Below are 24,512 nucleotides of genomic sequence, written 5' to 3' on the forward strand. Positions count from 1 at the left end.
ACTGGACCATTAGGGGGTCCCTACCTTTGAGCCTTAATAGATAAAAAAATAAAAACAAAGAGGAGTAGTGGATAGACCAAGGGCTCTAGAATCAGACAGAACTGGTTCACTGGCTCCACCACTCGTTAGCTGTGTAAGCCTGTGTCGTATAATAAAGAATTTGTCTGGTCTTTGTCCAGCATTTAAACCCTTGCAATTTCCCAAGTGATAGTGTCTCTGTTACTCGTGAGGGCCCTGGAGGTGTCTGCCAGTGAGGTGCCTCAGCTGGGCCCCTGGACAGCAAAAGTGATCTGAATCAACTTCTTTGTAACTCTGGAAATTAACCAAAGACTTACAGTAATCCAAGAAGCATTTATTCAAGAAAAAGGGCTGAATCTCAGCAGCAAAATGAGCTGTGTGGCATTGTAACTTGTCCTACTACCCTCTCCCCAGCTCAGCAGAAGCCTTGGAAACCGGCAGCCTCACCGTCATGATAACCAGGAAGACCAGCTAGCAGGCCAGCAAACACCGGAGCGGGTAGAGCGGCATGAAGCTCCCCAGAACCCAGCTCCAAAGTACTGTCATTATCTGACCTGTCTGGTAGTCCCCTGTTAAGTCCCACTCACAGGGCTGATCTTTACTGGATCTGATTCAGCACCAGCTCACCTCAAAAAGCTTCTTTCCTGGGACAAGTATCAAAACAATCAGAGGCAATTATTTAACACAACAGCTGCCAGAAGTGGTGATAACAGTTGGAGCACTTGAAGAAATAATGGCCCCAAATTCCCCAGGTTTGACAAAAAACACTCATCTACACATCCAAGAAGTCCACTGAATGCCAAGCAGGATCAACTCAAAGAGTACCACGTACAAACCCACCATAATCAAATGAGAAAGAGTCAAAGAGAATCGTCCATGCCCTCAAGGAACAGAGGAGTGGCCGCAGCGCGAGCGAGCGAGCGGCCGAAGAGCCACGGGGCAGAGGCAGCAGCAGGACACAGCCGAGAGGCTGAAGGCCCTGTCCAGCAAAACCATCCTTCACAAACACAGGAGAATGCAAGACATTCCCAGAAAACAAAGCCAAAAGAATGCATCGTTAGCAGATCTCATCTTCAAGAAACACTCAAGGAAGTCCTTCAGGCTGAAATGAAAAGACACGAGACAGAAACTTAAATCTACCTCAAGAAATTAAGAGACCAGTAAGTGCTGAGTCACTCAGTCGTGTATGAGTCTTTGCAACCCCATGGACTGTCACCCGCCAGGCTCCTCTGTCCATGGAATTCTCCAGGCAGGAATACTGGAGTGGGTAGCTATTCCCTTCTCCAGAGGATCTTCCCAACCCAGGGATTGAACCTGGGTCTCCCGCATTACAGGCAGATTCTTCATCATCTGAGCCACCATTGAAAGACAATTATGTAAAGCAACAGTTATAAAACAATGTTGATGGAATTACAATGTACAGAAATGGTTTGTATGACAATAAAAGCACGAAGGAGGGAGAAGGTAACGGAGCCATACAAGGGCAAAGTTTTCCTATACTGTAGAAACTCCGCTGTATTAATCTGAGCTAGGTTATTAGAAGGTTTTAATACCAGGGTAACCACAGCAAAAATATCTTTAAAAACCACAGTAAAAGAAACAACCAGGGAATTAAAATGGTAAACTGGAAAAATCCTATTTAATACAAAGAAGGAAGTAATGGACAAACAGAGGAACAAAAAAGACGTAAGATCTACAGAAACAAAATACCAAAACAGCAGATGTAAACCCTACCTAATCAATAAAGATAGATGGATTAATCGCTCTAAGCAAAAAGTAGAAACTGGAAAAATGGATAAAATACAAAAGGAGGATTTTTTGACCCAAGTGCCACTGGAGCAAATTCAAGGTACGTGGAGCCCAGCAGTCACTGCCACAGAGACCAACAAGCTGAGCACTGGCTCCGTTCAGTCTCAGGCTGTGACTCTCCTCAGGCTTGAGAACTCCAAGCTGTGAAAGAAGAGTCTTACTTAAGTGTACCTCTTTAAACTGCAAGCTGCCACTCAATTCCAAAGTGAGTGGGTGAGTAGACTCGTATTTATCCTCTACCACAGTCTTCATGATTTTGCAAACATCAATTACATTTTCTAGAAGCGTTCTTTTTTCCAGATTGCAAGAACTCTAACCTTTTCAGTCTACTTTACAAGAAGACTCAGACTTCTGTCTGTCTCGTTTATAACCCTGTCTGTACTTCTTTCACCAGTGACATCTATCGCTTAACAATTTACCCTCTGAGAGGTGAACATCCCTGAACATGTGAAAATGACACTGCACAGTTCTCCTTCCAAGTCACGGATGAAAAATATTAAGTGCAGCCATCCTCGGGGCTAACGTCCGGAAACCCCTCTTTATACTCTGTACTCAGGTTCCTGTCACTATGTCAACTCTTCGTTCAATTTCTTGCATATTAACCATGAAGCAATAAAGTTAACACTTCAGTTTCACTTCCAACATCCTTGGGTTTTTTCCTCACATCCAGTTTGCACTGTGCCTGCTACACTGTGTGTTTTCTGAGGGAAAGCGGGTGGAGCCAGCAGAAAGCTGTCCTGCAACAGCCCAGCCCTGCAGCTCTGCCTCCTGAAAGACGAGCTCAGGCGCCTACTGCCAGCCGTCTCCAGGCTACTTGGTCTCTCCATCTGCTCTGGGTTTCTTTTCCTGCAGACCAGCCCTCGCTCTTCAACACGTACAGGGTCAAACGTGGCTCCTCTCGCTGAACTTCAGGTTATTCAAGAGCCTGCTACACTTTCTGAATAACCTGAAGTCCAGACATGCTAACGCGGCATACTAGGATTCCTATTCCCAGGCGGGATCTTTTAGGTCTTGGTGCAAAATTAACCTGTAATCCAATAAGATCTTTTAAAACAAAGTTTCACCTTACCTGGAGTTTAGCTGTTACATAAATGATACCTAACCCCTCTGGTGGAGCGGGGGAGGGGCTACCAGGAAACCTATATAACCTTGCAGTCATAGGAGTTCTGATCTATGGAGAGAAACTGCCTGCTAGGGAATGAGAGGCAACACCACCAGTTTAAAGACAGAATTTTTAAAATGCAAGCTGAAATGTATATCCTAAAATAGTACTTAAAAGTAAAAGGAAGTGTCAAAGCGTTAGCCGCTCAGTCCTGTCCGACTCCCTATGGCCCGATGGACTTCTCAGCCCATGGGATCCTCCGGCAGGAACACTGGAGTGGGCCGCCATTCCTTCTCCAGGAGATCTTCCGGCCCAAGGATCAAACCTGCTTCCCCTGCGCTGCCGGCGGTTTCTTCACCATCTGAGCCACCAGGGACGCCCCCAAATAAAGACGCATTAGACGTAAGCTAAGAAGACAGAGAACCTGTGACTGAGTGTCCCTACAGAGTCTCTCAGCCCTCATTCACCCCGGAACCAGCGACCTCCTCCGTTCCACCAGAACGGCTTTCCTTCCCGGAGCACCAATCCTGACCCAAGCGCAGGCCTTACCGAGGGGCATAATGGAGAGGTATTTGCCGCGAAACTTGCTGGTAATCTTGATCTCCTGCCGCAGCGTCCAGCCGTTTCTGGACTCGGCATGGTGTGCAGCCGCGGGGGGATGGTGGCTCACCTGGAAGAGACCGGGAGCGCAAATGAACAGGCAGTCAGGAGAGGAGATGCTGCCTAGTCACGCCCCAGATTCCCGCTGGACGTTGCACGCCCACAGCAGGAGGTGAACACCGGGGCCTCCAGGGCTGAAGTCCTGAAGGAAAGGAAGGCAGTCTGGGGTGACGGGGCTTGGAATTTCTGCAAATACTAACACCCAGGTTGGGGAGCAACCCCCCGAACCCCCCCTTCCTGCAACAGGAAGCGTGCTACAGTCCTGAGGCTCCTTCACCTGCTCACAGAGGGATCGGTAGCCATTCTCCTCTAACCGGTCCAGCTCAAAGGTCTCCCCGAGGAGTGGGTTGAACGGCTTGCTGGTGCGGAAGACAGTGGTGGAGTAGGAGGACACGGTGAAAGCTGCAACATAACAGAGCTGTTCTAGAGAGTTCTCGCACGTGGCGGCCCGGTCCAACAGCTCGTGGTACTCCAGGTCTTCAGTGAGGCGCTGAAGCATGGACAAGGGCTCGTTAAAGTTCACCTGTCAGGAAAAGAGCAGATGTAAACGCCTTGCCTGCACAGCCACACCACACCATTTCTTCTTTTCTTTCTCCGCAGGTGGAGACACACACTGAGACGTCAAGACGATAAAGCAGATCCCTGGGGAGAGCAGCCTCTGCTCCATGGGGACGCTCTACGCCAAAGAACGCCTGTTCTCCACGCTGAGCTGCTCGAGTCTGGGGCTGGGCAATCTCCACCTGCACTGATTTGCTAGCTGAAAGCTGAGATGGGAACCATGCCTCTTTTGTTCAGCACTGCATATCCAAGAGCCCCGGATGCCTGGCCCCGGGAGACTCATAAAACAGGCATCAAATGAGTCAATGAAAGGGGAAGGACGTGAGCACAAGGACACCCAGACAGGAGGCTGGGCATGTAACCCTTCTGAGGAGGAGAGGAAAGCTAGCGGAGTCCAGGAGCAGGCAGTCCTGACGGGGAGCACGCTACAGGGGCCAGCTTCCGCTCCACACCTGGCCATCACTGGACTCAATTCAGTGCCCCGTCAGGCCCGGTGCTGCCTTCTCTCAGGCTGCACAGCTGCATTTCTGGACCGGGAGTGTTCACACCAGGGGCAGGGAAAGGGCTCTGCGTGCTCCTGTCTTCACGTTTAAGAGCCAACTTGAGGACACTAGACTACAGGATGAAGCGAGCGTGTGTCTGTGTGTGCCTCTCTCGGGAGAAGGTGTCCACGCACGCCACAGATTCATGGGTGCCAGGCCCTACACAACCCACTGGGGGCAGAGAAGTGAGCAGAAGAGACTTTGTTCTCCCCACCCCAAAGAGTCAGCTTCTAGGTTGACTGTTTGGAACATATCATGACTTTCTATTTAAAAACTTATTATCAAAAGAGGTGAGGTTCCCAGGTTAGCCCATAACGCTGTTTAGTCAGCAGCACAGCTAAACAAGCCTGAAAACCAGCAGCTCAAGTTCTGAGTCCAGAGAAGAGAAGAAGGAAGGAAAAAACGCCCTTTGTACTGGATGAAGCTGACCGAAAGCACCGTTTTGGTTACTGAAACAAGCAACAATGACACTTTTCTTCCTAGACTCCCACCTCTTTTCCTGTCTTTTTCTGCACTTTTATCCAACCTTCTGCCCGCCACTCTCTGTGAGTCACATACTACCCTAATATTTACTGTCCTGCCAATTACGAAATATCTTGTAATTTCCACTATGACACTTAGAGAAACAAAGTTTAAAGGAAAAAAAAATCTACTTGAAATACCATCACCCAAATATAACTATCCTTAATAGTTTCATATTTTTTCTATGCATTTATACATTTTTTAAAAGGGCCTGTTTTTTCCCAAAAAATAAACCAAGCATTTTTCTGTGAAACTTTCCCAATGGGGAAGGACGATCTACCATGCCTCAACTAAAAGTCTTCAAGTACCACACTCCAGCGCCACCTTGTCCACGGAGAGGAGAGCGGTGTGATGAGAAAAGTGCACACGGAGGGAAAGTGGACGGGCAGAGCGTGAAGCCTCCAGGTCTTTCAAAAGCGAGCACTGATTAACTACGCAGACAAAACCTCTCAGGGGCTGAGCTGCAGCCGACGTGCAGTCACACTTCCATACGTTTTGGGCAAAGTGGGGCGGGGACGGCACATCCTCAGGTCATCACCACTCATCACACGCACGGCTCTGCCCCCGAGAGCTATGCCAGGACCCACAGCGTCCCCGAGAGCAGGCAGGCTTTCCCTCCTGGTCTTTTTTACCACTCAGAGGCCTCACGGGGGACAGAGAAATCTGAGACTTCGAAGTGGAAGGGAGCGGGCATTAGCGACACGGTTGATGGAGGGCAGGGCAGCGTAAGAGACAGCCCAGAGACAGCAGCAGGAAGCCCTCGGCAGGCTGCAGGGACCGAGGGACGCACGGGGTCACTGCACACAGAGGCAGGAGCCCGTGCAGGACCTGAGGCCTCTGGGCCCGTCCAGCGGGAGCGTGGCCCAGGAGGACGCAGCCGCGGGGAGCACCCTGGGGTGGCTCCCTCCTCCCGCCCACTCCAGACGCCTTCTAGGGCCTCGCCCGGGGCATCCGGGGCCGGCACAGCCCACAGACGAGGAAGAAACCGCCCAGGGGCTCAGCTCCTGTGACTCGGCACAGGCAGGTGAGGGGTGAGGGCCAGGCTGCAGCAGCACCAGCAGGAACCGAGGTGGACGGGGGCCACCTGGACGTGGATGCTCCTCTGAGCAGGAACTGAACTTCCACGGCGATGACTGGCCTTTCCAGCCCCCTTTCCTACCACTTCCTTAGGGCGCTGGGCTAAAAAAGTGGGGCTTCTTTTCAAGACCCCCGCCCCACCCTGTGAACCAATTCTTTTATGTTTCTCTGCACCGTGCCTACTCACGGCCCTTCTGGTCTGCAGAGGAGTCTTTTTCTACCAAAAGTCCTACACGCTTACAGACAAATCTATTTGTTTTCCAAGACTCACATTTGCTGAATGATATACACGTGCCAGGCCCTGCTATGCATCAGGGGTATGAAGGCTGGTAAGATGGTCTGGGCAGAGCGCTGTCCACGGGAGGCGGAACCACTCACTGCTCCATAGGCCCTGAGCGGCCAGGAGCCTCTGTCTCCGGACGGCGCGCGGGCAGAACCTGCAGCCCCCCACACTCCACTCTCCCCTTCGTCCACAGGCAGCGGAATCCCTAGTTCTCATATCAGCCACACCACCAAAAACAGAAGTCGTGATCTCCAGCTAGCTGAGGCCATGTAACTGAGCTCAGAGTAAATAAAGAGACTGAAAGGGATGGTTCGCGCAGTTTGCAGGAAGCACCCCGAAAAGGCAGGCGTGCCGTCTCCTCTCCCCCTGAGGGCCAGGGCTGCAGCAGCCACCCAGCACCCAGGAACTGAGGCCACGGGGCAGCACGGGGCAGGGCCACGGGCCAGGGTGAGCCTGGTCACAGCAGCAGGAGCATCGACCAGAACCCGACCACCTGCTTCTGGACTCCAGCATGATGGTGACTGAAGCTCATATTTACAGGCCAGCTTTTTCTGTGAGAGGCCAGACAGTAAATATGTGGGCTGTGAGGGCCATATGGCCTCTGTCACACCTACTCAGTACTGCTGTTCTAGGAGGACAGCAGCCACAGACAATCGGTACGTGAATGAGCGTTTACTGTGTTCCAATAAAACCGCCAGGACACTGACATCTAAACTGTATATAATTTTCAGATAACAAAATATTAGCCTCTTTTTGACATTTTCCAACCATTTACAAATATGAAAACGATGCCTGGCTTGTGAGCTGTGCAGAGGGCAGCGAGATTTGCCCCAAGGCCACCGTCCGCTGACCCGTGGTCTAAACCAACATATTTTGGACTCGTTAAACTGAACCTATACCTAACTGAATCAGCCCCGGGCAGCTTGGCCGCCAGTAAATGCTCGGGGAATGAAAGAGGAAGTGAAACCCACTGCCCAGAAATAAACGGGGGCACTTGCTGGAACATAGGGCTGAGACGGCTCGCCCTGACGGGACGCCTGAGTGAAGGGGGCTGACGCAGGGCTCTGCAGTCAGCTCCTGAAGAACAGGCACCAGCCAGGGTAACAGCAGAGTGGCGAGGGCGGTGGGAGCTGAGGGAAGTGCAGGCAGAGAGAGTAGCATGGGCAGATGCCGCGGGGGGCAAACGGAGGAGCCGGTGCAGACCTGAGGTGGCTCCCCCCGTGGGCACACTGCCTGCACTTCCCTGGGGGGAGGGCAAGGCCCGAGGGAGCTGGGCTCCACTCAGAGCAGGGAGCAGCGAGCAAAGGATTCCCAGGGAAGCGGCGACAGGACGTTTGCAATCCTAAACCCATCCCCTTCTAAAGCACTCTGGACAGACAGGAAATGGGCCTGATGGGAGGCAGGGACATCCTCCCCCGCAGATGGGCCCGGGCTTCCTGCCTGGAATCAACTGCCCTGCTTTGCGCTCCCCAAGCCTCTGTGCATGCAGCACTGCCCACCAGACGGTCACAGAAAGCGATGTCCTCTACCTGTCTTCGCGCCTGTCTCTTGAACTACACGGTTCGTGAAAACGGAAACGATGCTGAATTTATCTCTGCACGGCCCCAGCACATCTGGCCTAGGAATCTGCTCATAAATCACTGCTTCTGAACAACGCATCTGATTCTCGCTGATCTGGAAGCATACCAGGAACCTAGCCGAAATCGAGGCCCCTGGTCCTAGGCGATGGTCTATGACAGTACGGATAACACGGGTCACGCCGCAGGCGGCCGTGCGGGAGGGCAGGGCCGTCCCGGCAGCACCCCCGGGCCTGAGGGGCCCCGGCGTGTGAGACCCTCACCGGCATGGGGATCTTGGAGAGCTCTTTGCCGATGCAGTTCTTCATGATGCTCCACAGGTTTAGGCTGTAGTTCGGCTTGTAAGGTATCCGCGTCCGCTTCTCCTTCTTGGTCTCCTCCAGCTGGTGCTTGTACTAAGCATAAACACAAAGACATTCAGGGACCCGCAGAGAACAGAAAACCCAGGATTTCTAGGCCTCCCTTCCCCCATGCTAAAAAACAAAAAGTCAGTGTCTCCTGTTCCTCTTCATGCTTTACAAGCACACCCTGGGAACACACTCACTCCGCCCCTGCTCATCACCCCAGGTGAGGTACCTGTTCATCGAGGCTGATGTCACTGCTGGCTCCGCTGATGTTGCTGCCGGTGCGTCTACACGGGCGGGAAACGGGGATGAGAATAAAGATCAGAACTAGACGGTGGTCCTCGCCACGTCTTCACAGAGCAGAACACTAAGGACACTGCACAAACTTATTCACGAGTGGCCAAGAGACGACAGGTAGAAAAGCGTGCGTAGGAATAAGCGTCTCTGGAGAAGCTGCTCACGTAAAGACAGACGCTCTCCCAGGTACTTAGGGCAAAGAGTCCAGGCCTTGGGCAACAACCAGGATATCCCCACTGAAACACGTCCTGCCTTTCATGGCTGGGCCAGGGGACGGCAGTCAAGCCGGACTCACTTGTGGCCCAAGTTCTCGGGCACAGTGATGATCTCAGGGGCATCAAAAAACTCGTTCTCGTCGTCTTCATCACTCAGGTCTCCTTTGCCAGAGCAGGACTGATCTGCCGGGAGGGGGACAAGCCGCGTTCGTTCACTTTGCTACATTTATTGAAACCTGGCAGGCAGACCTTCTAAACACGAACCACACACATGGGAACAAGGGCAGCAGGAGACACACAGGGCTGAATCCCTGCTCGCGTGAGACCCGGGGCTGCTCTGTCCGCCTTGCGAGGCCCCTGGCCGGTCGGACGCCCCCCGCCCCCCAGCCCCCCACCTTTGCCAGAGCCGGCGCCGCTGGCCGGTCAGACGCCCCCCACCCCAAGCCCCCCGAGCCGCCCACCTTTGCTGGAGCCAGCGCTGCTGGCTGGTTGAACGCCCCCCCGAGCCCCCCGGCCCCCCACCTTTGCCGGGGCCGGCGCCGGGCGCGCCTGCGGGCAGCACCGTGGCCCCCCGGAAGGCCCTCTCCAGGTGGTTGTGCTGCTTTGCCAGCTGCTCCAGGGTCTCCTCCAGGCGGATGCGCTGGTCCCTCTCGTACTGCAGGGACTTCTGCCACTTCTTACTGTGGGTCTGGGCCAGCAGGAGGAAATCTCTGCAGGCCTGTATGGAGACAAAGCGCTCGTGGGTCCCCTCAGCTCGACCAGTCAGAGTCCCCCCTGCCTCTGGACGCCCGCGGAGTAAGCTCACTCTGGGAGCCCGAGCCAGCGAAGCACAGTGAACGGCCTTCCCTGTCACGGCAGTGTCGGGGACAGCCAGCTCCGTGGCACAACCAAGGTCCACGCAGGAAAGACACAGAAAACCGCCAGTGTGGCTGTCACGGTGGCTTAGTACTCTCCTGGTCGCGAGGACCACACGGGTGCCTGCTGAGCAGCAAACCCAGACCGGGGGCTGCTCGAGAGGAGGCCGGCTGACCCGGAGCGGAGAGAAGGCATGGGGCGCCGGGTGTGGCTTTCGACCCATTCCTGACCACACTCAAGCCGCCGCCCGCGGAGGAACTCAACGCCGACGGCACCTGAGCCTGAGCCGCATGACCCGGAACACGAGGAACTTCCTTGGTTTCTATCTCGGTCCCTAAGAGAACCACAGACCTCAAAAAGCCAACGCCTATGTGACCTCGAGACAGAACACAAACCCGACCGCGCTCAGTCCCGCCCCAGGCTCCGCGTGGGTTCCAGACCCAGGCCGGACGGCTGGCTGCGGACGCACAGGGCCCCGGCGGCCCCGCCCCGCCACGGAGCCCCCGGCCGCGCACCCTTCTCAGACACGCAGATCTCCGCCAGATCTCCGGCGGACGGGGCCTGTGCTGTTCGCGCGGCCTAGGATGCCCTCCGCCCCCTTCCTCTACTTGGCTAAGCGCTCCTTATTCTTTGAGACCTATGGCAAAGTTACTTCTCCGTGACACCCCTTGCCCCCCAAGCCCAAAGGAGCCAGGCTCTCCTCTGCTACTGCAGCACTTGGCACATATTTCTATTTCTCAGCATCCACAGCATCCGATCGTGACTTTCTCTCCAGATGGATCGTGAGTGACTTGAAGATACCATTTATAGCTTATTCACATGCTTATCTCCAGCTCCTAACTTGGCTGCTTTGTACACAGTGGGAGTCCATAAAGTTTGCTTAATAAATAAATGGAGAAAGGAAGCAATGGAAGCTTAAAAGTCTAGACAATGTTAAAGAGAAACTAAAAGGTAAATAGAGTATCTGCTGCCATGGTTTCAACCCTGATCTATGGACTAAGGCCTATGGAGTCGGGAACTCCAGCTTTGTGCTCAGGGAACTGCAGATCAGACTACCCAACTGCCTACCAGAAAGCTCAAAGTAAGCTCAACATTAGCAGGCTCGCTTTCCGACTAGGCATCTTCTCGTTGGCAGAGAAGCAAGGGGCTTCCTGGATTCTGAGTCTTCCTCCCTCCCCAAGTCCAACGATCAGAGCCTACGGACTGTTCTTTGATACTGCTGGGATCTTCACACTTCTTTCCAAACTCCGTACTCGAGGCGGCACGGAGAACATACCCTGGGTCGTCACAGCTCCATCCCGCTGTCTAACTGGACTCTTTAGCAACTGACTGAACCGAGAAGCGCCTCGCCGTCCTCATCTGTGAAACAAGAATGACCACCGCAGCACTCTCACAGCGTCGATCAACAGGAACAGGGAAAGCTCTCAGCAAGACCCGGCTCAGAGTCATCACTCAACAAGGCGATCATGACTACAGTTACGCCTGCACCAAAGTCGGTCTCATCCCCTCCTAACCCACCCCTGCCAAGCCCATGTGGGATCTGCACACACAGTGTCCCCGCCCACCTGAGCGCCTCTTCAGCCTTCTCTCAGCTTCCTCCTCCACCGGAGAGGCTCCCCGAAGACGCTGGGCAGCTGGGCAGCGATGCACACCAGGGCTGCGCGCCCTCACCCGCATCCCAAGACCAGCGACAACTTGGTCAGCAAGAGGAGACGGCATGCCGGGCACTGTGCCCACCTCTCGACACCCATGAGCTCATGAAAGCCTTTCCACACCCCAAGAGCAGGACCATCGCCACTTACAGAAAAGGAACTGGAGTCACAGAGGAAGGAGGCACCCCAAGCTATAGAGACGGTTAACTGGGGCCACTGGGCTCCTCGGCCCCGAATCAGGGGTGCCTTTTTTTCACAGGAAGACTCTCTCAGGTCTTCCAGCATTTAGTTGAAGTGTTACCTTCTCAAATCCTCCCGGTCTGAGCTTGACACCCCCAAGGATTATAGTACAGCAGCCTGTGCCCACATCTGTCGGGGCGCTCAGCACACTCCATAATCATCTGCTCAACTCTCGGCCCCTAAACAGAGAGTAATCTCCCCGAGGGCAGGGACCACGGCCATATCCTCTAGCACCGGGCCTAGAACACAGAAGGTGCTCAACCGTGTTCACTGAAGTAGAAAATGGATACACTAACACAGGGCCAGATTCACTCGCCTGCTTAGAGACTTGCTCTGGCAGCAAGAAAAGCTGTATCCTAAGCAAGCAGGCAGCTGAGCGAAACTCACGCACTCTTCCTTTGCACTGACACTGCCTGTTTTGAGACGTGATGCGCTCACAGCGCTTCTCAGGCCTTGCCACTATCCCCTAGGGAACAACACACGGATTGAAAACACGCCTTCCCAGCAGTGACCGGCTACAGAAGGGGCGAAGACAGTGCACTCTGGAGAACAGAGTGAGAGCGGACACAAGCTCTGGACACCTAGAACTCAGGGAAAAAGAATTCTCCCCAGGAACAAAGACAAGCATATTTTCAAGAAAAAAGTTCAAGATAAAGTTTCAGTTTTATGAGACATTTTTAAATCAAGAGGTGTTTTATGTAGCAAATATTTATCATAGTAGAAAAAAAATTGTCATGGGAGCTGCTGCTGCTGCTAAGTCACTTCAGCCATGTCCAACTCTGTCCAACCCCATAGACAGCAGCCCACCAGGCTCCCCCATCCCTGGGATTCTCCAGGCAAGAACACTGGAGTGGGTTGCCATTTCCTTCTCCAATGCATGAAAGTGAAAAGTGAAAATGAAGTTGCTCAGTCGTGTCCGACTCTTCGCAACCCATGGACTGCAGTCCACCAGGCTCCTCCGTCCATGGGATTTTCCAGGCAAGACTACTGGAGTGGGGTGCCATTGCCTTCTGCAGACTTGGATAAAAGGCAACAGACATTTGTCTCCTAAGCTGTTCTATTTCATACTACATTTATGTACTATTGATTAAACGCCCTGTACGATTCATGAGTTTTCCTGATCACAGGAGGACCAGAAAAGCAGGCACCGAGAGGTGGAAGAGTCTGGAAAGAGCACAGGACCGGACGTCAGAGACAAAGGTGCCCTCGCTGGAGCGCAGAACGTGCACTGGTGCTGCTGGGAGGCGCTGACCTGCCCCCAACCCCTAAATGGACAGAACAGCTTCCCTCTTCGCCTCTGTGTGAGTCAGAGCACGGAAGAGTGTTCAGTGTTTCAGAACAGGGCACGAAAATAGCTTCTATTATGGGGTTTTAAATGCAGGAAAGTAAAACTTCCCTTGGTCAGAGGAAAAGACTTTCGATCTCTGAGAGCCGCACGCACTAAACTAGTTCTAAACAGAAGCCTCATCATCACTTCTTCAACAGGGAAGAAATCTGGCCCTACTGAAGGCAGTGTGAAAGTAGCTTAGTTGTGTCCAGGTCTTTCCCACCCCGTGGGCTGAGTCCATGGAGCTCTCCAGGCCAGGACACTGGAGTGGGTTGCAATGCCCTCCTCCAGGGGATCTTCCCAACCCAGGTTTCCTGAATTGCAGGCAGATTCTTTACCAGCTGAGCCATACGGGAAGCCCAAGAATACTGGAGTGGGAAGCCTTTCCCTTCTCCAGGGGATCTTCCCGACCCAGGAATCAAACCCGGGTCTCCTGCATTGCAGGCAGATCCTTTACCAGCTGAGCTATCAGGAAGTGCTAAGTTCCTCCCATTTAAGTAGACAGGAAACAAAAGCACCACCGTGTAAGTCCTTTCTCACAGATTCTCACGTGCCTTGAGAACTATGCTCTCGTGTTCCTACCTGGAAGCTGACTAACACAACCTGCCAGGTGAGGGTCGGTCTCCAGCAGAGGAAGCGCGGCACTGTTTACAGACTGTGTACTCATTCCATACCTATCCCCCCGTATCTGCCCCACATCACCAGGGCCAGTGGCGCTTTGGGTTTACCTGGAGCCCTGCCTCCAAGCAGCCGAAGCATCCCACAGACCCATGACAGTCACCCGAGCTACAAGTCACAAGGGGACAGAAGCTCTGGTCCCTTCTTTTGAAAAAAAGTGCCCAAGGTTGATTATGTCATCTCATCACCTGGAAGTGTGCTGAATTATTAGTTGCTCACTTGTGTCTGACTATTTGCAATCCCATAGGCTGTAGCCCACCAGGCTCCTGTCCATGGGATTCTCCAGGCAAGAATACTGGAGTTAGTTGCTATTTCCTTCTCCAGGGATCTTCCGGACCCAGGGATCAAACCCGTGTCTCCTGCATTGCAGGCAGACTCTTTACCAGCTGAGCCACCAGGAAAGCTCTATCACCTAGAGCTCTCTCACCTCTCAAAGACTAAAGGTGAGACTCACCCAGATTCCAAGGTTCTCAGTAATACCTGACCCAGCCCCCCACTTACCACACTGCAGGCCAGCATGCACTAGCAAAGCAGGGGTCAGACTCCAAAGGAAATCTCAAAGAACAGAAAGGTGGAAAGGACCCATGAAGATCTTTCAGTTCCAACAGATAGAGTTAAGAAAAACAGATAAGGAGGAAGGGAGGAAGAAAGAAAAACAAAGAAAGCGTGAAAGGAAAAGAGAGACAAAGAAAGAGTCGCAACCCCGAGAGGTGAAGGACTCGGCGTTTCCATCAGAGGCCCTGCTGGGGTAGAAGCCTGGCTGGGCAGCGCCCTCCTGATGGCTCGAGCAGGGCAGCGCGGAGGGTCATTCTATCCATCCACCCTATTCAGTTTCACGCAACAGACACTGAAACTCAAAGCCCCTGAACAAGGACGCAGGACCTGTGGTCTACACTTGGCCAATTACAGCCTTCCAGCATGTGGGGAGGGGGCGTGGCCTTTCCCGCAGGGCACTCACGTTGATCATGGCGTTGGACGTGATCCTGAAGAGTGTGGCACGCTCGTTAACCTGCTTGATCTTCTCGCTGCTCTCGGCCGGCAGCCGCAGGGCCTCCAGCTCGCTGAGCGAGCGCTGCAGTGCCGTGCCATGCTTGGCGATCAGGTCGTTGCAGGTACTCAGGTCCTCCACCTTGCTGGACAGGGTCCGCAGCGTGTTCTGCAGCTCCGTCTTGTCGGTCTGGGAAACGGACTCTTCGTCTCCTGACTCATCTGTGGGGCGAGAAGGGGAGCGATGGGACTCCAGGCCCAGGGCCGAGAGCCGGAACTCTCCCGGTCCACCCGCGGCGTGACCAGCCGGGCTCACCGCCGCCAGGGGGCTCTCCAGCACCGGTCCTCGGCCCCGCTAGGGCGGACACGGAGGCAGGTAACAATCGGCGTTTCTCCTGCTCCCGCTTTTCTAGTTTTATCAAGGTGTAACTGACGTACGATGCTGTTTTAAGTTTGAGGTGCACAGCACATACATCTATCGGGAAATGATTAAAGTAACTAACCTCCGTCACCTCATACAAACACAAAAGGAAGGCTTTTCCCTGCGATGACACTTTCAGGATCTGCTCTCTTGGCAACTTTCAAACACACGGCACAGCAGAGCTCATCACAGTCACGTGCTGTCCACGCCATCCCTAGTACTTACTTGCCTTCTAACTGGAGGCCCGCACCTTTGGACCGCCCTCATCCAACCCTCTCAGGGCCCACCCGAGGTTCTTCCTAAAGGTGCGGAGTCTCTGGCCCCACACCTAGAAAGGCTTTGATCCGGCTGGTGTGAGGCAAGGTCCAGGAATCTGTACTTCGCAAAGCTGCCTGAGTGATCCTGATGCACACTGAGGTCTGTGAACTAGTGACGAGAGGTCAGGGTGGAGAAGCTAAATGGCTCTGACGGTTGGGAATGAATTATTGAGCCTTTAACCATAGCGTGAGGGTCCCAAAACAGTCAATCTGACTGTGAATGCCAACCCACAATTATCTGTTGGGTGACTGGCAGGCCCCTGTATGTCCTGGGCTGAGTCGCAGCCCAGCCGTCTGTGAACCACACTCACATCCTCAAAGGGCACATGAATTCCTCTTTCCTACAGGAGGACTCAGGAACCTCACGATGAATTCATCCGACACTGAAGCCACCGCTGCATGGAAAGCCGTGCAAGGCCTTCTGTTAAACGCCTCCTGAATAACAAGTCACGGAGAGGCTGTGCCTGCCTCTCACTGGCAGGTTTGTCCTTAACGCTGTGTAACTGCACAGTTCTTTTCTAGCCACGTCACTTCCTCTGGGGGAGCTAAAATCGGCACTAAAATCAAAACAAAACAAACGAGGAAAGACCTGCCCTGTCTATATCTGCTAGACAGAGGGGCAGGGCCAGAGTCAGAATATAACCTGTGACGCAGAGATTTATAAAGCAGGAAACTTGGCTTTCATTGCTTAAGAGACATTAAACAGCATGGGGAACCACAAGAGATAAGAACAAGAGATGAACAGAAGTCAGCAGGTGAGCAGCACGGTCAGCTCTAAGCAAACAAGCTCAGTATGATTAAACTACCACTTTCCTTTAAGGAAAATCAAAACATAAGCAGACTGTGCTTTTTAGTGACACTATGGTACCAAAATAAAGATTTTTCACAGAAAATATCACAAGTAATTTTTTCCCATGTGTCTCAGGCATGAAACAGCTCCGGCCGCCCGACCCAGGTGTCAGGCAGGGATGAGGGACGGCTGGAGCTACTCTGCCCCAACCCGTGAGAGCAACCCCTCCATCAGGGGTCTCTGCCCACTGCCAGGGGGTTCACACATCATGCTTTGGCAGTCTACGGAGATTGCTGGTTTCAATTCAAGTAAACAACCAGTTAAGTAAGAAGATGTCAGGAGAAAAGGAAACAGTAAGGACAGAGCCAACCTGTGAGTTCATTGGTTTTGATGAATTGATCTGGCTTATCAATAAAATCAATAAATAAAACTGATTTATCAATAAATCATCCTTTCTCAAGATTTTAAGGCAGTCAGTGAGCATTAAAAGGCAAAAGCTAACTGCCATGCTTCTAAGACAAGAGTTTCCCAATCTCAACCGCTCTGACATTTGGGGCCAGCTGCCTCTGGAGGGGTGGCCGGGGGGCTCTCCTGAACACTGGTGGGAGCTTCAGCAGCAGCCCTGGCCTCTGCTCCCACGTGTCAGGAACACTGCCCCCCTCAGTGGTAACAAGCCGTCTCCAGACATCACCAGACGTCCCCTGAGGGGCTGAACTGCCCGGCTGAAAACCAGCCCTCCAGGAGAGGTTCTGCCTGCCGGGCAGCCAGCGGACAGCTGGTAATTAGACGACAGTGGGGGCAAAGGAGAGCTGCGAGTGCGGGGGAGCGGAGCGTCCCCAGGGGCTCGCCCCACCTGACTCAGCCAGCATCTTCACCGCCTTGGCCTTGGCCAGCTCCAGGGCCGTGACCCAGCGCTGCCGCTCCACCTCCGAGCTCGCCTTCAGGTGGTAGGTCTGCGCGCCCCCGTTGGAGATGATGAAGTTGCAGGAGTCCTCCACCGTGATGTTGGCCGTGGCGAGGTTGATGGTGCCGCGGCAGGTGTGCCGCATCTCTGCCTTGGACCTGCAAGAGCGAGCCAGACAGCTGAGCGGACGCAACCGCGTCCCAGCCTTTCAGACATGCCGCAGTCTCAGCAGGCAGCAAGTTCCAATACGCCCCTCGCACGGCTCCCTCCAATTAGAAAGCCAATCAGCAGGGACTCCCCTTCTGAGCCTGAGCGAGTTCTGAGTTGGAGTTTACTGCTCCGCTCTCCCCCTCACCCTGAGCTTTGGGAAAACAGGCTTCACTGAAGGCGAACTACAGACAGCATTAACCCAGCAATTTTAAGTGTACAATTTAGTGAGTTTGGACAAATGTAAGCAATTGTGCAACCACCTCCACAGTCAAGATGGAGAACACTTCCATCACCCCCAAGAGTCCTCTCAGGCCCCTTTGCAGTCAGGAGCTACCTTTCATTTACCAAGATACAATTATCAAAGGGTGCTTTATAAATTCATGCAACCAAATTCTGTATAATAATCTCATTCTCTAAGAGAAAGAAGGAGTTCTCTGGCGGGCCAACGGTTAAGATGCTGTGTTCCCAGGGCAGGGGGCACGGGTTACATCCCACATGCCACGTGATGTGGCCAAAAAAAAAAGAAGTTAAAAGAATAACTCCATTTTACAAATATTGAACAATCCACTCCCCCAGTCCACTATAACTCAGCCCCAGTAAGAACTGTCATATCACTCTTAAAACCATCTTGCAGACATGTAAGGCACACTTAGATGTTTAGAGTATTAAATATTCCATGTGTGCTTAGCTGCTAAGTGGTATCTGACTCTCTGCGACCACATGGGCTGTAGGCCGCCAGGCTCTTCTGTCCACAGGATGATCCCCTAGGTGAGAATACTGGAGTGGGTTACCATTCCCTTCTCCAGAGGATCATCCCAACCCAGGGATCGAACCGCATCTCCCACACTGGCAGGCAGATTCTTTACCACTGAGCCACCAGGGAAGCCGTTAAATACTGACTACAGCTTAAATGATATGAAAGAGGAGTCACTAGCTCTCCGTGGCAGTGAAGAAAGAATATTCATTAAAAGAGCACGGGGTGGTATAATCTTTCAGGAATATATTCTTTCCTAAGGTCCACTGATCTCTATTGGTGGGAACTCCTAAGCCACCCTATTAATAGCTAGGAGAAATTCAGCAAATCTCTTCTCAGAGGACTGGGTGTAAAAATTTTCTTCATTGCTACTGACTGACAGCTCTATTAATAGGCTAACTCTTGAACCTTACAGCCCTGCTTGGTGACAACAAGCTACAAGAGACTTGGCATGAAACAGAGCTGCCAGCGCAGCCGAGTGTACAGGGCGACCTGCACTCATTTCCCGGCCACCCGCCGACCTGCCCAGGGGACCTGTATGTTGAGACTGCAGTTTTCCCTGACCAACTTGGAACAGAAAGAGGTCAAAGTCCTTTGCCAACTGCCAGCGTGCAAAACAGGGCCGTCTCTCTTTCACGAGTGCCAAGCGGCCAAACACACCTGGCACATCCCAAATTCCTGCATGCCGGAAACGATGACACTCGCTCCATCTCTAGAAACCAAGACTGGGGTAGGTTTGAGAAAGCCTGTTTGCTGTGCTTAGGAAGACAGCTTGGCTATTGTTCGGTTTGTCACATGAAACTGGTTTTTCCTCCTCAGATGCACAGACTAGAAGCCTGGGATCGCCGGTGGGGAGGGCCGGCGTCTCAATAAACCAGGCCATTTTCCACCTCCCGCACCTGCCATGCTGTAACGTGACCCCTGCTCTTCCGACTCCTCGTCCCGTCCCCCACCCCGCGCTGCAGTTACTCATGCTCACCCTCACTTTCCACTCCAAAGGTGCAACTCGGACCTCCTGCCACACCCCTCACAATGCGCTGAGCTTTTCCACAGGCCGCTTCCTAGGAATCTCCTCTGCTCAGGTCATGTCCATCAACTAAAAAAGTTTCCTGAATCATACAGTCTACAGTACTTGTAAAAATACCAAAGGACTCTGGAAGTTCGGGCAGGCTTGACTCTAGAGCTCTTGGGCTCGAGCAGATACCCCTCTGCTTATAAACGATTAGTGCATAAGTATTTCAAAAGACATGCTTTTCAGGGTGCAAGAGGAGTTCTTCAGGCACCACAGTATTAGGTGGTGTTCTTCCCGGAAAAGGCCAGCCAAAATAGTAGCTCCATCTCTAGAAGCTAGCCAAGAAAACTAATACTACGGGCTTGTCACTATGTGTCTGGGAGAGCTGGGATTCTACATATGGTTTTAAGTAACAGGACAGCTGTGTAACTTTGTATATAACGAAGAACAGGATAGGTAAAAAGAAGGCTTGCCAAAACCTATTAGGACAGTTCATCAGAGGATGGGTTTAGGAAGCACTTGGTTAAAAACAAAACCGTATTTTGTAAAAGGCATATACAGGAGATGGTTTTGGAGGCATAAAAAGCAGGAGCCAAGATGACTTGGCTAAATGAACCCTAAGAACATGGGGATCCAAAGAACCAGTTTGGAAGAATACCAACTGGTTGATAGAAAGGACTTCAATGTGATTTTGAGGGTAGCGTGTAGACTTGATAATTCCGAATGCTGTTCCTTGGTTGGTTTGTGGGTGGAACGGTCTTGGCTGGCAAGGACAGGCCCGTGGCATATTTCCCAATACATGGTTTGGTATGCTTGGGAAGGCGTTCTAGCTGTAGTCAGACAGGCACCACTAGCTCTTGTAGGAGAGAAATTAAAAGTGGTTACAAGTACTTAAGAGATAACAACATAGACGTTATTACTGTCCAACCAAGATCAATATTGACCAAGACAGGTACTGATTAAAGACAAAACTGGGCTGGAAAGTGGATCTGATTAAAAACTTGCATGAGGAAAAATGACCACACATTAAGGCTCTCAGCTGATACACAACTATTAAAAAATGGGGAATCAGTGTTAATACTGACTTATAAGCCAGGCTAGGATATGAATCAGTTAACATTACAATGATGGTCAATGTAACAGGAAAATATGAACTTGAGCAGGGGAAAAACTCTGGAACAAACGAAAACTTTAGATTTGTGATTTAACCTTAAACTGATAGTCCCGGACGAATAATTAAAATGGAAAATTAAAAACGAAAATCAATTCTGAATAATTCAAATGATACACATAAACGTTCACGATTAATGTCACTTAAGCAGTGAGGCTGCACTAAGGCGTTTTCTACCGTGTTAGAGACCAGGTAAGAATGTGCTCCTACTTCCACAACCTCCAACTCCAGTCTTCAATTCCTTTCAAGATTCTTTAAGAGTCAAGACAATGAAGTTGAGGGAAAAGAGATTCCTTCACCCAAACTGTCCCAGTGGCAAAGCGACTCCTGGCAGAGGGCAAGAAATACAGTCTTAACAACAATCTTTCGGGTCTCAAATAGAATGGTCTTTATAAAAAGATTTCACTTAGATTTTCCACTATATTAAACAAAATCTTCCTTAGAGAAGACTTCTATACATTTTGTATAACACACACAGAGTGTCTTATCTATAAACTTGCTGTAGACAAGTAGTTCTCTCTTTATCTGACTGGTTCACGTAACACTAACCTGGGTTTTAGGCTGTGCTGGTATGAAAAGAACTAGTTTCAAATCCTGACTCAAGACCTTGGGAAAGCTGCCCACGCTGTCTCCGTTTCCTCACTGGTAAGGTGGGAGATCTCCTAACTTCCAGGTTGCCGTTGGGAGTCAAATACTGGACATAACACACCTGTCCAAACTGTCTAGCACTCAGGAAATGTTTGTCTTGTCCCCAGATCCAGTATCCCAACCTATCTATCTATAGTAATGCTCGTAGCCAAAAGCATGCTATGTTATGGCAAGACTGTGAGTCACCACAAGCGTGTATTAAACGTCCCGACACAAGCGCTGCTAACAGGAGTCAAAGAAAAGACGTGGACTCTTCTTTTGAGGAAACTTGGACCGAACTAACCGGCTGGCCCCCAGCAATCCCGGCTGGAACACTTAATGATCTCCCCTCGGGAGGGCGCGGGGGCGGACGCAACGACCAGAAACCCTGGAGGGCGCGTCTCCGTGGTGGGCTGTGCAAAGGCGAGAGCTGAGGCGAATCTGGAGGAGATAAGGCCTGGGGACAGACCCCGAGGCCACCCTGTGCGTGGCGTCCTTGTGCCTGAACGTGGAGGGAGCAACGGCGGGAACGTCAAGGGCCGCTGATAACCCTGACTTCTGGAGCCGGGGCACAGAAAACCAAGCCTCGGGACTCTTGACAGCAAGTTCCCCGGGAGCGGTGTCCGGGTTCTGCCCCCTAAGCACCGACACCGGCGCCCTCCCTGCGGACTCCTCACTGCACCGAGGCGCGGCTGGGGACACAACTCAAGAGGAGAAGCGATGCTCCCGGGACAACTGGCGGGGCCGGGGGCCGGGGGGCACCGAGGGCGGGGCACGCGGGCGGCGCCGTACGTCCCGGCGCGCCCACTCTCGCGAGGGTGGGCTTGTGTGGCGGCCGGCGGGGGGACGCGCCCCGGAAGCAGTTACCTGTAGTAGCTGAGGAGCCCGTTGCTCAGCACGAACCACCGCCGCTGGTAGCCTTTGATGTAATTGGTCCATTTGAAGAGCCAGCCCTCGCGAGCCGAGCCCGAGCCCCCGGCGCCCGAGCCGCCAGAGCCCCCCGCCGGCGGCGCGGGAGCCGGGCCCGCCGCCGCCACGGCTCCGGCCCCAGGGCCCGGGCCGCTCGCCGCCACCGAGGCCGCCGCGCCCGGCACGAGCCCGGAGCCCGGCCCGGAGTCTCCGCGGCCGCCGGCGCCTCCACCTCCCACCCCGGGGGGACCGGCGCCGCCGCCGCCCGGGGCCGCCATGGTGGCCGGGCCCGGGCCCAGCGCTCCTCTGAGCTCCGTCGCCGCCATGAACCGCCGCCGCCCGCTGATACACGACCGGAACCGCCTACGAGAGCCGCCGTCGCCGCCTGGAGGGCCCCACTCGGCGAGCGCCTCAGCCGCCGCCGCGCAGCGTCCCCGCCCCGCCAGGCCGGCCACGGGGAGGAAGAAAGTCGATTGGTGCCTCCGAGTGTCACTTGCGCAGGGCCCCTAGGCCATTGGCATTTCTCTGGGACCTGTCATGCCACAGCGCCCAGTGAGCGTCCGAGGAGGGACGCTTCCGCCAGGCCCGCCGCCGATTGGTGCAGGTGAAGGCCAATCAGACTCAGGTCAAGCTCATTGGCGCTTTCCCGAAGTCTCCGGCGCTCGGGGAGGACTCGAGAATGCAGACCGCCCAGCCCGTGTAGCTGTCGATTGGCCAGTGTTTCTGCCACTCATTCACATAGTGCACTCGTCACCGCCACGTCACCTCCTCCCATGAGTCGTCTCCGCGGCCCTCTTCCGCCCTTACGGATTGGTGGTTGATATCAGCTACTCAACCTTTACTACCATTCACTGAACGCGTTGAGGGAAAAGGGGCGGAGTCTACGCGTCACATTTTCACTCTCATTTATTATTGGTTGGAGTGGATGTCACACCCAAGGCGGCGAAGAGCCGGGGCGGTGATTGGAGGCGATTGGTTCCTGGAATTGTCTGTGAACGCTGGAGCGTGACACTTCTGACCAATGAAAGAGGCCGATTGAGAGATTGGGCGGGGCAGGCCAGGGCAGCCAATAAAACCCGGGAAGAGCAATTGGGGGCGTGCCCACCTGCTTCCGCCTTCGGGGAAGTTTATGAGTGGCCAAAGCCCGTGGATTTCTCTAACGCGTGTTTTGATGCTGTGTGTCAGTGTTGGAGTCGCTGTTTCTGAGTAAGATCGTCAGTTTGTTAGAAAGAGTGTTTCTGCGTAGTCGGCCTTTGCCTGAGTTTTTCCCTGCGAGCTGGAGGCCCGAGTTCCTGGGGACCCCAGAAATGGCTTCCCCAGTGTCCTCCAGAATCCACCATCCTAACTCCCTTTCCTGGTTTGCTCATCATAGTACCACACACCTTATCTCTTGATTCTAGACTGTCATATGCTTCTCCTGATTTTGTCCCACTAGTTGCTGACCCAGCTGTGAGGCGTAAGTGGACTTGCCAGGACCTGACTTTATTTGTACTTGGACACGTCTCTAACAGTCCTAAAGGCCCTTGTTGGTTTTAGCATCATAAGCGCACGTGTGTACGCTTAACTTTGCACAGAATATTTTAGATACACTTATTTTGTTCACACATCTGTGAAAGTCACAACTTCAGTAACTCATTTAACATTTAGAACTCTTGTTAGCAAATGGAGCTTTGCGGGAACCTGGCGTCTGTTACATTTTGCTAGTTTTCCTGGACAATAGAAATAGCTGCTGGCTGGAAAACAAATCGCCTTTTCTTGGCAATGTGCTTCATGGTATCAGGAAAATAAAAATATCCTTTTTTAGAAAACGTTTTTAAGAGAAGAGACATTTATTGAATTCTGGAGATAAAATGCACTTTGCAAATCTGCAGTAGATGTAGCTTAGAGGATTGTTTTAACTCAACTAAAGTGAACCCCTTTATGCTTGAGTCATGCCTTTGCTAATTACTGGCCCTCTGACTAGGAAAGTTACTTAAGCATTCCCAGCCTCAGTTTTCGTTTCTGTTAAAAAGGAATAAAACATTATAGGGATATTGTTCTGATTAAATGCATATATGAACATATTTGATAAACTAAACAGCTACAAAATGTAATTTGTATTGCTAAATATATCCCTCTGTTTATTTGCCAACCACAAAGGAGAAACACATACTTTTATACTGAGGAAAATCTGGCTGTCCCCACTTTAACCCAGTTAACCAACTGGGTTATCATTAACCCTGGGACAGCCAACATTTTTTATGAGATCCCTCATCTGCTGCTTTAAAAGACGCTTGTTCCTTGGAAGAAAAGCTATGACCAACCTATACAGCATATTAAAAAGCAGAGACATTACTTTGCCAACAAAGGTCCATCTAGTGAAGGCTATGGTTTTTCCAGTAGTCATGTATGGATGTGAAAGTTGGACTATAAAGAAAGCTGTGCACCGAAGAATTGATGCTTTTGAACTGTGTTGTCATAGAAGACTCTTGAGGGTCCCTTGGACTTCAAGGAGATCCAACCAGTCCATCCTAAAGGAGATCAGTCCTGAGTGTTCATTGGAAGGACTGATGTTGAAGCTGAAACTCCAATACTTTGGCCACCTGATGAGAAAAACTGACTCATTGGAAAAGACCCCAATGCTGGGAAAGATTGAAGGCAGAAGGAGAAGGGGA

The 24,512-nt window shown here is 52.4% G+C and overlaps 1 protein-coding gene across 1 annotated transcript in view; it reads right to left on the minus strand.

The window, feature by feature from the left end:
• The window catches only part of OSBP (oxysterol binding protein), a 29,174-nt gene extending 5,949 nt beyond the window's left edge, over positions 1-23,225 (minus strand). The window contains exons 1-9 of the mRNA XM_061381614.1: positions 21,817-23,225; positions 17,125-17,333; positions 14,715-14,965; positions 9,527-9,722; positions 9,085-9,187; positions 8,725-8,779; positions 8,412-8,543; positions 3,867-4,112; positions 3,479-3,599 (exon numbers count right to left, since the gene is read on the minus strand). Coding sequence (XP_061237598.1) covers positions 3,479-3,599; positions 3,867-4,112; positions 8,412-8,543; positions 8,725-8,779; positions 9,085-9,187; positions 9,527-9,722; positions 14,715-14,965; positions 17,125-17,333; positions 21,817-22,184 — 1,681 coding nt within the window. The 5' untranslated portion in view covers positions 22,185-23,225. The remainder of the gene's footprint in view (positions 1-3,478; positions 3,600-3,866; positions 4,113-8,411; positions 8,544-8,724; positions 8,780-9,084; positions 9,188-9,526; positions 9,723-14,714; positions 14,966-17,124; positions 17,334-21,816) is intronic.
• Positions 23,226-24,512: the final 1,287 nt, after the last annotated feature.

The sequence above is a fragment of the Bos javanicus genome, chromosome 15 (assembly GCF_032452875.1).
Source record: "Bos javanicus breed banteng chromosome 15, ARS-OSU_banteng_1.0, whole genome shotgun sequence".
NCBI lineage: Eukaryota > Metazoa > Chordata > Mammalia > Artiodactyla > Bovidae > Bos > Bos javanicus.